The following is a 13,453-nucleotide window of genomic DNA, read 5'->3' as shown; positions in this document are numbered from 1 at the left end:
AAGTAGAGGGAGAATTGTATGTTCCTTAGCAGTGTTTGCAATATGGTGGAGAAAGATTCTTGGAAAAATGAAATACTTAATTTACTTCATAAGAAAGAAAGGCACTGTCTCTCTCCATGGACGCAGAAGATGAAGAATGTCATGCTGGAATATGTATAAATTATTGGTGTGTTTTCCTATAGCAGCAGTTATGGGCCACGTTCGGGCTAGAGCCTGGTGTACTAGGCCCATGGAAATAGACACTGAAAGGCAACTTCTGTATGTCTAAAAATGTAAAATGAAGAAAACAGAGAATAGACATTATAGAGTTTAAATGGTAGTTGGAATACAACAGTATAGAAGATATGAAAAGAAAAGAATGCTGAAAAACATTGATATTATGGCTCGAGTGTGCAAACTTTAAACTTCATTAGATCTTTGCATAACTGAATTAACAGATCATCAATCACTTTTCAACACTTTTCTGGAATAAAAATCGGGCAATTGCATGGTATACACTTTTACCTCTACCAAATGGCATAATATCAATATAATTCACATTTAAATATTTATATGAAACCAGCATGTATTCAGAAGAGGGTAGCAGAGAATAATAGCTATTAGAAGGCCCTTAACTATTTAGGGAATATTTAGAAGACTAGAAATTCTAAAATTTTAGAAAACAATTACTCTTATTCAGCCTTGTTATTTTAAGGAAATGAAGCCTGTAGTCACATGAATCTGGCCAGTTACTCTTTAAACTCACTCTGAGAGAAGACAAAATCATGAGAGTTCCTAAGTGTACCATAGGAACTGGAAACTGAATGGAGAGACATAAAGTGTTTCTCTACTTGAGGGGAAGATTGTTTAGCAGTCTGCTGTTACCTTTTTGTTTGACTTCCCAGCTCACCAGCAAGCACATATGTGCTTCTCAGGCTACCAGAATCCTTCCCATCAGCTCCTGTATCTTTCCCAGCTGATAGTTAAGACATCAGAGGCAGGTAGCCTGTGGGTGACTGGGAAGAAAGGATGTGAGTAGTAAAGGGCTCTGAGAGAGAGCTGAAATGATGAAGGGAGGGATGAAGTCAGCAACAGTGAGGGGGTTGGTTTTGTTACTGTAGAAGTTGCAGGGGTTTAGAAGATAAATATGAGAAAATCTTGGCTTATTTAGTTAATAATTTCTCCAGACACTGACTTGCGTCATATTTTAAAGAAAGACAACAAAATGCAATGTCATGCTCCATACATGCGTTTTCCAATTTAGGGAAAAAATAATTTCTATATTAAACACTGTACTAATAATTCATCTAAATTTGATGGATTAGATGTGCCTTTTGCTATCATTGAAAAAGATGTTTTATGTGTTTAAAATATTGTGCTACATATTCAGTTGTGGAACCTTCTTTTACAGCTATTTCATGAACATAGAAAGATAATACACTTTCAGAAAACAGTTTTGCAGTGATTGTTCCTGATCCTGTGTTGTGAACAGCTACTGCCTCTGTTTGCTATATGTTTGGACAAACTTTCTGGCAATATGTTTTTTGTTAGTTTTCCGTTTGGTTTTGTGCTGCTTTTCTATTACTATGGTATTCTACTCCTAATATAAAACATTGAGAGAGGGGGGTCAGTTACGTTGGAAGACTCTCTGAAGTCTGATGTTCTGTTTAATATTATTTAACTTCAGTGTTAGCTATTTCTTCCTATTGTTTTATAGCTCAGAGTGACTATTAACATTCTCTAGGAATAAAAATCATATTAGATCTCTTTAAATCAGGTTATCTTAACTATTGTCAACTGTGGTTGTTTTAACTTGCTGCTAAAGGGCATGCATCTTCTTAAGCTTTCCTTGTATTTTTGTCACTTCAGGACAAAACTGGAAAACATTTCTGTGGAACAGGGTGAAATCCTGACCAACCTGATTGTTGGGGTTTTTTTTATTCCTTAAGCCTATTTTTTCTGTGGGAAAAGATACAAACTAACAATACAAAGATCCATCTCTTTCATGTAATTTTGAATAACAAAATTGATTTTGTTTTTGTAATGTGGCTGATATTCTCTCCAAGTGCCTTAGTCATGTCATTGTGTTTGGATGATCATCTCTTTATATTTAAAACACTGAATTTTGTGCTCTCATTAATATTGAAATATTTTTGTGCAACAGGTTTTTTTCTTTTAAGATACGCTCTGTGGTTTGTATGGTGTTTGTGAACATTTTTCTGTAGTACAAGATGTAATTTGGTTAATAATGTTGCATAAAACTAAAGTTTTTAATTTGTGTGCAAACTGCTTGCATGGAAGTATCACTTAGTTTCTTGTATTAAACTCTATAAAATCATCTTTCTCTTGCCAACATGACTTGGACTTCATCTTGGTAAGTTATCAGTGCTAGTGAGTTGATCTCTAGTTTAAAGAAATTGACAATATATTCTGTTAAGGGACAAATACTTATTTGCTTTGTCTTTTGTTTGCTTGAAGGTTTTGATAACAATGGTGCCCTCGTAGGACCCAGAAGCACAAGGCACAGCAATCCTGAGGAGCATGCCACTTACTATTTCAACACCTTCTCTAAGGAGATGTTAGTCCAGGTAGCTATACGATGTTTTATTGTGGTATATATCTTTTTAAATAGATCCTGATCAAAGTTGTTGTCTCTTTATATTTTGACTTGCCACGTGAATATTTAGCTCATCCCAACTCTCAAAGCTGATACCCAGCACAGAGCTAGCACTTCAGTTTTGTCTGAAGCTGGTGAGATCTGCTGTTGTACAGATGAGGAAACCCCAGAATTCCAGTGCAGCAAGGACCTCTGTGGCACTCTCACCCATCTGCCTCCCATGGCAGATGATTCAGAAATTATCCAGGTGTGGAGGAGAGCCCTGAATGAGCTACAGTTTTGCCTACAGACATTTGTTACTAGGTTATAGTCTTTTTTAATCTGTCCATCTTTCTGGTTTAATCGGTGTCATTAAAGCTTTCCTGTCTGAAAAGACTGTGGACATTAAAACATGTGGCTTGCTCTACATAATACAAATTGCATATACCTTCTAAAACCATTTTCTGTCTTTTGAAAGACTTCAAAAGCATTGCTTCTTTCTGCCTTCTTCCTTAGCAGTCTCTTTGTGTTTTGGTTTTGCAGTCCATCTCCATATATTTCTGACCTTCTAGAGGCATATTCAAGTACAGAATATTTTTCTTTCTGGATACTGGCTGATAATACTTGGTTTATAGCAGATAGCGGGGTTGAACCAGTTTTCATGCCTCTGTTCTTTCCTATCTCTCTCCTCTCTCTTTTCTGTTCTCCTTTTTTAGAAACTGTAAAAGAAACTAACTAGTTTAGAGAGAAAACTAAGCAAAATCTGTTCCTGTTTCATTGGTTTTTTTTTAATTCTCTGGCTCATTCCCTAAAATGCTTTGGTTTAGAAACTCAGTTTCCCCATTTGTTTTGAAGTTGTCATTGCTATTCAGTCAAGAAAGTTTTCTGTCACCTCGGTGAGTATATTCTAGAAGGGCAGATTATTATTTATTAAGCCCGTAATGTCTCCATGCCTTACCTTCTCAAATAATTTCTTCATTACCTCTCATGTCTTCTGTCTTATTCTGATGAATTATCTGTGTATAATATTTTATTTTGATTTTAAATATACATAAGTTATCAAGTTCTGTTCAACAGAAATATTCTAATAGGCAAAGTTGAGAGAATACTCCAACATGGAGAGACTGAGCTGCAGTGAGATGAAACAGTGGTATCCACTAACAATTTTCCCTTTATGTGCAGCTTCTATTGCTTCTTTTTTTTTCCAAGAAAATGTTTTCTGGTTTTATTTTTGTTTTCCTGATATGCTTTTTTTCTTTGTAGGCAATGGTTGGAATATTACAAATTAATGGGCAGGGAGAAGAAAGCACATTAATGCAAGACTTAAAGCCTTTTCGAATTCTTATCAGTTTGCTGGATAAGCCTGAACTAGGTAATTTTTGTATTTCTGCTAATCTTTAATTTGTTTTATGTAGTTTTGCTGTGAGAATATTTCTCTCTTGTTAATCAAATTGAAAAGCTATATTCTTAGTACTAGCAGGTGAGGATTTCTTAGGTCTACCAAGCTGTATGTATGTTTTGTCTTTAATGTAATGTATTCATTAAATTTACCTTTTACCAAATGCCATTTCTTCTACCTTCTACACAGGAAACAGTAAGTTAGTCATAGAGAGAACTGACTGCATGTTGGAAAAAATACAGATTGGATCTTTTCCATTTCTTTCATCAAACAGCGACTTTCACTATTTTAAAATCTCAGCTGTTGTTTTTGGGAATAATTTGTTCTTTCTTCTAACATACACACAGAGATGATAGATATTAAAAAAAAAAGTTTGTTGGTTTTTTTTTTTCAGAAGAATTTATGCAAAGGAAGCAAGTATTTTGTTTGTTATGTGGGTAGTTATTTTGGATTTGTTTTTGGTGTTTCTTTTTAATTTTCCTTTCCCCTGTTTAAAGTCTTTAAATGCCCTCTTTACCAAATGAGTGCAGAGGACTGTGGGACAAAAGTATTTACAACACTTAAGTGTTGGATATCTTGCCTTTTTCCTTGGAATATAATTTTGGAGGTGACTGAAAAAAATCAAGATTGGACCAGAAGGAATTTTATGGTTTCAGTGACCAAAGCTAGCTAATGGTTTGGATAGCTTTCGGCTGTGGACTGTTGGCAGTGCTATAATACAACTACATGACTACTGGTATTTCTCCATAGGCCCTGCCATACTAGAGGATGTACTGATTGAAGTGTTTCGAACATTATATACACAGTGCAAAGCAGAACTGGAGCTTCAGACAGAACCATCTTTCAACAAAGATCATGCACAGCTAAGCAGGTGAATAATGAGTAGAATGTATTTTCATAGAATCATAGAATCAGCCGGGTTGGAAGGGACCTCTGAGATCATCAAGTCCAACCCTTGATTCACTACTGCCGTGGTTACTAGACCATGGCACTAAGTGCTGTATCCAGTCTCATCTTAAAAACCTCCAGGGACGGAGAATCCACCACTTCCCTTAGCAGCCCATTCCAATGCCTGATTTTGTATTAAATAATATATCTTTGTTGCTGAAATCATGTGAAGCTTGTGGGACTATGACTCGTTTTCTTCATGAAACAGGATCTATTGACATTAATTGCATCTTCTATGTTTAGCACAAAGGTATGAAGGGCTATGGCTTTTATTATTTTTACTTTTTTTAGTATTTAGTGTATGTTTTTTTCTTTATCCCTGACAACAATGCTTATTTGATTAGTTGTGGTATTCTTTACATCTGCATTCTTCAAAAAAAAAAAGAGTAGACTAAAAATGAAAAGTGCTGCGAGACAGCCAGAATGGAATATAAAGTGTTTCAGGATTTGAGTTGAATATCTTAAAGGGTGGAGAGAAAAGGGAATATCAAAGCTGGGTGGGAGAAACAACTGTAGGAACAAAATCATGGGAGAACAGATTTATTAAAAATGTAGTTAAAAGACGAATACTAAAGCAAGGATGGAGAAGAAACCTAGCAACTGTGAAAAGACATTGATATGACCAGCCTGCCAATATATTAAGCCCTAGAGCAACAACCACTGTAGGAATGAGGGGAGGATAATTTGTCAGTGTTAACTGGCAGTGGGTAAACTCACAGCGATGTGCAGTTACATAACTTTAAAATGAAGTGTAAAAATATAAAATGTTCCTTTTATTTTCTTTCAGCAAACTGAGAGAAAACAAGAAAACAGCAGAATTGATTAAAACTGCCAATCTTCTTTTCAATTCCTTTGAGCCTTATTATATGTGGGATTACATTGCTCGTTGGTTTGAAGAATGTTGTAGGTAGGTGATAATATTTAACCTCTGTATGTGTAAAGTTGAAGTTAACTTTTCTTAACATTCTTCTTCATAGAAGTTAGTCTTATGAGATCATTTAGTCTGTAAGTCTTTTTCTCCCCCATCCCTTTAACTTTGATCTTTTGGCCAATATCCAAAGTGTGGTTGTGGGTTTCAGGAACGTGAGTTCTCACAAACTCAGTGTCTGAGTAAAATCAAAAGTCGGAGTTAGCCCCTCTACTGAAGGGGACACTCCAGAGTGATCTCAAAGCTAGTTTTTGTTCTGTCTGTCCAGGACGGGATTACTCCAGGACAGGTGTCTGGCAAACCTGTCAACTTTACCAAGAGTGACTTGTGGAACATGTTGTCTTTTCCTCCACTCTTTTACAGAAGAAGAAGGATGGGAACCCTGTGCATGACAAAGAGAGCTATGGGAGGGGACATAGTAAATAAGGGATAACTGACTATATTAATGGAAGAGAAACAGATGAAGGGACCACAGTAGCGCAGGCGTTGTTGCTGTAGCAAGGGATAGATGATGTAGGGATTTCAAATGAAATCTGTAGAAAATGTTTTTTTCATTGCTTACTAATATATTAAGATATTTCGACACAAATTTGTCTTATGAGGCCAACAATATGCTGTACTAAGCAAAGAAAACCATGTCTTGGACTACGTTATGAGGAGCCTGGGCAGCAGGTGAAAGGAAGTTATTTTTCCTTTCACTTAGTGTTTCTAAGGTCACATGTGGAATATCATGTCCAGCTTTGGGTATTCCTGAGGAGGAGTGTTGAGAAAGTGAAGAGACTAGTAGAGAACTGCTAAGATGGTCAGTCACAGGACACTGCATGGAAGGTTGAGTTAGGTAAGCTTGGTTTAGCCTGGCAAAGAGGGAAATTCAATAGCAGCCTATGACTTCCTGAAGGGCATTTGCAAGGTTGATACAGCCATCCTTTTGGTAGTGGCTGATGGAAAACAAGTGACAGGAACAAAAATTGGCTGAAAGGTTAAGATTGGACTTTCAGAAATGCTTTGCTAAGAACATGGTGCAGCAGTGGAAGAGATGGAACAGTGGAAACCAGGAAGGCTGTGGAGCTTCCTTATGAGATTTCCAGAACTCTGCTAGACAGATGTGGATGAATTTATCTAGGTTTTTTAGCAGTCCTGCTCAGTGTGAGAAGTTGAAGTAGATGAAATTCCTTCCAACATGTCTGTGACTTGATTTTTGTATGTTGGATTGAATTGCTAAAGTAAACAAAGTCGTCTACAGCCAGCTAGGAAGCAGGTGAGTATTTCTCTGCATATAAATAGTGTTACTGTAAACATGGATACCAGATTGCCTTATTAATAAATAAATGAAATCTGGATAATGTTTTTTGGTTTTTTTTCTTTTTTCTACATGAGCTGCTGTATTATGTAAGTTATTGTCTTCCATTCTCAATTTTCTGTAGCCTGAATTTTTTACAAATGAAGACTGTTTTACACTGAAAGACTGTTTGCTGCTTTTTCTGACAGAATGCCATGGGGCAAAATAAGCTACTTAACAGTAAAAAAAGAGGTTGCTTATCGGTTTATAAGCATCCCCGATGTATACAGCTTTGCATTAAGTTACATAAATATGCTCAATGTAAGGGGAAGGGAAAAATATTGTGAAAGCCTATTTGAATTTTGCAGGAGGACATTACATGCCAGACTTCAAACTGGGCCTGGAGGTGATAGCGAGCAATCTGAGTTACCTCTGACGAATTTCTGCTTGTTAGTGGATTTTTTGTTGGATATTGTTTCTTTGGTAAGAATTTGCTTTATTCATTGCTAATATTGGGGTTCTGTATATTTAGAGTCTACAGAAATACTATATATACTTTATTACTTGTTTTTCCCTGAAAATATATTGCCATTAACTGGTGGACACCATTGAAAGAAATTTTTATTTTACTATATGATTCTTGATAGACTGGTTGCACATAAGTGAAGTTGTTTTTATGATGCTTATACCTGAAAATTTTGGTCTGTCCTCATTTTCTCTTCTCTGTATTCATTACAAGTATAGTCTTTTGTAGCTTGATATGCTAGTTTAAATGTGCAGCTTTCTTTTAAGGATTTTTTTAAATGTCACGATAAGATGTATCTTCTTCTTCTGTTGTCATTGCTTAATGTAGCAAAGACTGTTGGAACTTTTTTCTATAGCTGTCTTTCCTCAATTCTTTGCTTTCTCATTTTAAAGCCTACTAGAAGTATGAGAGTGCTGTGTCAGGTATGGCAATTAGCCTGTTTTTCCTTTAGTTTTTAATAACTTATCTTTCATTCTTAAACTTTTATCTTAAGGTTATTAAAATAATAGTAGCATTCTTTATTGTTATTGTTCTGTTTTGTAACGTATTTGTTATGTAATGAACAATATGCAGTAGTTTGAAAAAGAGCTAAATATATTACTATTTGTTTGTTACCCAACTTTAACGTTAATTTTCTAAATATTTTTAGTAAAGCATGCATTTCTTATTCTTGGATATTAAGATATTAATTTTCCTTTTTCCGTGGTCCATATGTTTAGAATACAATTAAGCAAATGGTAGGTACCTCAGGGTGGAATTTGGTGTTACAATTTGAGTTTTTTACTACTCCTTTGTTAGGAGACTTACATTGAAATACAGACAGAACACTTGCCTCAGCTGTTGCTCAGGATGATTTCTGCGTTGACAAGCCACCTTAATACTCTGCATTTGTCTGAGCTTACTGATTCTCTGAGACTCTGCTCGAAGATCCTTAGTAAGGTTCAGCCTCCGTTGCTATCTGCTGGTACAGATGGTATCCTGCAGCTTCCTAGTGGACACAGCAGCTCCATCAAAGAATGGGAAAATAAAAAGGTAACCAATTAAGTTTTGCAGCATTTGGGAAAAATACTTCTTGTGTGGAAAAGAAAAGCAGGCTTTCTAAGTCAGTGCTGAACCATCTACAATTTTTTAATTAGATTTTAGTTTAATATACAACAATGCATGAGAAACTTAGATCATCAAAAGAAATTATAGTTGTGATACTATATCTTGATTCTTAAGGAATTTTATCCAGATTTGATATTAAACATGTATAAATCACTTCAGAATCAGGGCCTAAGAATGAATTAATCAACTAAAGTTTCTAATGCGCTTCACATGTCTGATCAAGTAGAATAACTGGACTCAAAAGAATTCACCATTTTGGTTACATATTAGTCATACTGAAATTCTCTTTTTACCCAATTTATGTGCATTGGATTAATGCCCAGCACTTATTTTACTGCCAGTTTTAAGTTCTTAGAATCATTTAATAAAGAAACAAAAGAAACAAACTAACCAGCAACTCTTTCACTTTTAACATAGTTTAGTTTGGTCTACACAGAGCTACCATGGCTCTGTGAGGTATGTTAAGTGACATGCCCTGAAATCCTTGTTTTCTGGCTGAAGAGAGTAAGGAAACATCATAGGACAAATTAAGTTGGAAGTGACAGTTGCAGAGCACGGCTCAAAGCAGGGCTAATTTCAAAGCTAGATTTTACTTAAAGCTAGGTCACGTCACTCAGGGTCATATCCATCTTAGTTTTGAATATCTCCAAGGATGAAGTGACCACAACTTCTCTGTACAGCTTGTTTGTTTGCACTGTGTTATTTAGTCAGAATTTCCATTGTTGCAGCTCATGTTGGTTGCCTCTTGTTCTTTCACTGTGAATTTCTGAGCACACCTCCATCTTTTCAACTACTTAATGGGAACTCTCAGACAGCAATAAAGACACCTTCACTCCCTCCATAACTTTTAGCGTTCTTTCAAACTGAGTAAATCCAATTCTCTGAGCTTTCCTTCTATATCAGGAGCCCCTGTGGTGGCCTTCCAGGGGATGAACTCAATACATCAGTGTTTGTTTTGTTCTACTGAGTGCAAACTTGGATACAGTATTCCAGTTGTGGTCTTAAACTTGCTGCATAGAAGGGGACTGATCGCTTCCCTTGACTTGCTGACTGTACTTTTGGTAGTGCAGTCCTTTATGTGGTTGGCCTTCTTCACCAGAAGGGTCTACTGCTGGCTCATGTTCACCTTGTCCCTTAGGACTCCATCATCCTTTATTGAGGATCCTGCCCTTATTCTTTCTAGCTAGTTGATACCTGCCTGGTTTTGTTCTTTTCTTTTTTTGGGGGGGTGGTGGTGGTGGACTTTTTCGGTTGGTTGGTTTTGGTTTTATTTTTAATAAACCCTGTTTTGATTGAATGAAGTTGCCCTTTGAACCTTCTATGACCTTTTGCTTTCTATTACAACTGACTCATATGTGGCCATGGTTTCTGTTAAAAGAGATAGAGTGAATTCAATTGACATGTTTCTAATTGATCTTACATTGTATTTAATAAAACAGGGTCACCATTTATGTCTTTCCAAGCTTTTTAGTATATGCATTTTTTTATATATATGCTGTTTTCTGTGATACTAGCTCAAACAGATTTTCATTCTTACTCCACCTCTGGTAAAGCAAGACATAATTTCCCATATATAATGATGTCTCTGTTTTTATTTATTAATAGAAAAAGTTATTAGTATTTTTACATCATGCTCAAATTCCATATTTAAGATGTCTAGAGATTAGGGTATCAGACAGAAAAACAACTTCTGAGCCTGTTAGATCTCAGTCAACATTTGCCATCTCCAGTAAGATGTCAGGTTCAGAAGTATAAGAGCACCTGCATTTACTCCCATCGATTCCTGCATTTCTGTTTTAGTTGTTTCCACACTAAAGCTTCCACAAAGGAAGCAGAGACTGTGCTACCAGTTACCAGGAAAACTACAGAGGGCCAGAACAGTCCAGAATGTCACTGTGGGTTCTTTTTGAGAAATCATTCATCAGATTTGTACATATTCTTCTGAATTGATGGGGAATTAAGGCACACAATGAGTCATGAAGACATGTTGTTTCTGGAACAACCCTTCTTTCTCATTTCTAAGGAGATGACTTATATCCTTTCTAGTTGCAAATGATTAGTACTTTTTAAATTAAAAGTTTATGTCTTTTTTCATAATTATAACTCCGTATTTGAACAAAATACCCATCTTCCAGATCTGGGGATTGGTATACAAAAAGAAAGATGCTGGTTAGTTAAAGTTGTGCCATATGTATAGCTATAAATTAAGATTCCATACACAATTAATAGAAGTCAGAGAGCATACATTTTACTGATAAATTGAGCTGGCTTTATTACTATACATGTGGAAATGGGAAAAATATTTTTAGGTTATGAAAGATTTTATTCTTGTATTACAGCTCCACCGTTCACTTTCTAAGGTGTTTTGGCAACTTGTAGTTGTTCTGTTAGATTACACTGATTGTGCCTTCCAAATAAGACAAAACTTTGATAGTTGTGGTTCTTCTACCATTAATGTATTTAGACAGTCATCAGGTAAAAATAATTTAATATTTAATGTGATTATTTACCTGTACAGCGAGAACTTCAAAAGGATGATCAGAGAAGCGTATACTTTTACACAGTCTCTCACATCTTCCCATTCTTCTTGGCTGACATCTTTTTTGTCTCCTTTGCCTGCAAGCACTTGTTACTTCTTTATGACTGCAGCATTAGCAGATTAACAAATAAATATCTTGTCCTTTTGTAAACATGCTAAAATCTAAAGTATTAATATAATCTTGCTAGCTAAAATGACTATATGCAACATAGTTCAGTGTCCTGTTTTCTGCTGAAGTAAGGGTTTTTCTTTGATGTATGAATCTTTTGGTTTATGATGCTGTATAAATTAATTATACCTTGTGCCTACACATTTCAGCATTCTTTCATAATAAAGTAGACATGATTATGATATGAAGAAAAGGTTAAAAGCAATAATATTTAAAACATTTTGCTTGATAAGCATTTTTTTTATTGTTAGCTTGGTCTGGCAGGCTTACTGAAGCACCAAACATCATTTTGCATAAAATATATTTATATTAATAGATTTAATACCGTGGAATAAACTTTTTGCTTTCAGATGCAGATGCAAATAAATATTTTCTCACTAAGACTGAAATAACCCATTTTGAACAGTCATTAAACTTTTATTTCACTCAGGTGCCATCAGTTTCGCTTGAAAATCCTAACGATGTGTTTGAAGATGGTGAAAATCCTCCAAGCAGTCGATCTTCGGAAAGTGGATTCACTGAGTTTGTACAATACCAGGCAGATACAACTGATGACATTGACAGAGCACTGAATGAAGGTCACGGTGCACCTGGCATTCCTATTATTGGGAGCACATCCTCAGAGACTGAGACAGCATCAACTGTGGGATCCGAGGAGACCATTGTACAGCCTCCTTCCATAATGACACAGGGGGCAGCAACTCGTAGTGGTAAAACGATCCAAAAGACTGCAATGCAGTGCTGTTTGGAGTATGTCCAACAGTTTTTAACCAGATTTATCAACCTGTATATCATTCAGAGTAATTCCTTGTCTCAGCCCTTAGGGGCAGAGCTTCCGGTGGACCTCACTACAGTGCAAGGACAGAGCACAAAACAGGACAGAGAATCACAAGATGATGCTAAGGTAAAGAAAACAAACAAGAAAACGCCACCAAAAGAATACCTTCCTGCCTTTATTGCTGCTTGTCAACTGTATCTTGAATGTTCAAGCTTTCCCGTTTACATTGCTGAAGGAAACCGTACTTCGGAATTACATCCTGGGAAGCCTGAAGTTGGTAAGCTGCACTTTTATTTATCTTAAGATATTAATTTTTATTCCCCCTCCTCCCCCCCAAAAAAAATTAGAGTAATAGTATTCGTGCTTTGTGTGTGTTGCTGTTTGCTGCTGTTCTCAGAAATGCAAGTTTTCTTCTGTAGCAATTGGTTTGCTTTTTGGAAACGAAATTATTTTCTCATAGGTTTTTAAGAATATTGCTGGCATGGGATTTGATACCAATCAATATTCGGGTGACAAATATAAATTATGCAAACTGAAGCTTGAGAGTAGAATCGGGATTGTCAGATGTTCTTCTTTACTGTGTGGATCCACGATGTTTTCTTTGTAATATTTTGTAATGGCCACAGCTCACATCAAGTACATTTTTAGCTTCATTTTAGCAATTTTAGATTGATGTGCACATTGATAACTTTGGCAATACATGGAAATTGTATGCTGCTGTCTAATAAAAATCATACCAGATAAGAAATACATTAAGTCTACTTTGCTCCCATTAAAGGAACAGTTCTTGCAAAAAGTTCTTCAAGCTACAGTTGCATTAGTAAACAAAATAAAAATGGTGAGATTTGTGAAGTATGGATGTGTTCACAGATAGGTGAAACCATTCAGATACCGATAAAGATGTAATTTAAACATTGACAGTTATGGGTTATTGTAAAATGGGATGTTCTAGATGGACAGTCTAGTTTTACAGTTTGTAGTCTTCAATTTACAGTTCCACTTTTTTGTTCTACTTTTGGTCTACAGTTTGAGTTGCTCCTTAAAATGGTGTCATGGTGGATGTGCTTGGAGAATGCAAGAAATAGTTACAATAATTTTGGCTACTGTCACAGTCATCTTCTGTGATTTTATTTTTTTTTGAGGAAACTTCATGGTTGCAGCTTTTTGTTTCTTATCCACAATTTTCAAGATCTATTCAAGGCTAA

At 35.8% G+C, this 13,453-nt stretch overlaps 1 protein-coding gene across 8 annotated transcripts in view; it reads left to right on the top strand.

Moving 5' to 3' along the window:
• The window catches only part of DOP1A (DOP1 leucine zipper like protein A), a 60,737-nt gene that overhangs the window by 18,455 nt on the left and 28,829 nt on the right, over nucleotides 1-13,453 (top strand). For 3 of the 8 annotated variants that reach the window (XM_064651097.1, XM_064651094.1, XM_064651101.1), the window contains exons 8-15: nucleotides 2,458-2,567; nucleotides 3,839-3,947; nucleotides 4,725-4,845; nucleotides 5,710-5,829; nucleotides 7,498-7,612; nucleotides 8,048-8,077; nucleotides 8,454-8,687; nucleotides 11,901-12,525. In XM_064651097.1, coding sequence (XP_064507167.1) covers nucleotides 2,458-2,567; nucleotides 3,839-3,947; nucleotides 4,725-4,845; nucleotides 5,710-5,829; nucleotides 7,498-7,612; nucleotides 8,048-8,077; nucleotides 8,454-8,687; nucleotides 11,901-12,525 — 1,464 coding nt within the window. Of the gene's footprint in view, nucleotides 1-9; nucleotides 2,354-2,457; nucleotides 2,568-3,838; nucleotides 3,948-4,724; nucleotides 4,846-5,709; nucleotides 5,830-7,497; nucleotides 7,613-8,047; nucleotides 8,078-8,453; nucleotides 8,688-11,900; nucleotides 12,526-13,453 lie in introns of those variants that run through there. The other 5 variants (XM_064651098.1, XM_064651095.1, XM_064651099.1 and 2 more) reach the window with 3 other exon arrangements.

The sequence above is a fragment of the Pseudopipra pipra genome, chromosome 3 (genome assembly GCF_036250125.1).
Source record: "Pseudopipra pipra isolate bDixPip1 chromosome 3, bDixPip1.hap1, whole genome shotgun sequence".
NCBI lineage: Eukaryota > Metazoa > Chordata > Aves > Passeriformes > Pipridae > Pseudopipra > Pseudopipra pipra.
Note: the sequence above shows the minus strand (reverse complement) of the source record. Positions and strands in the feature narration are given on the sequence as shown.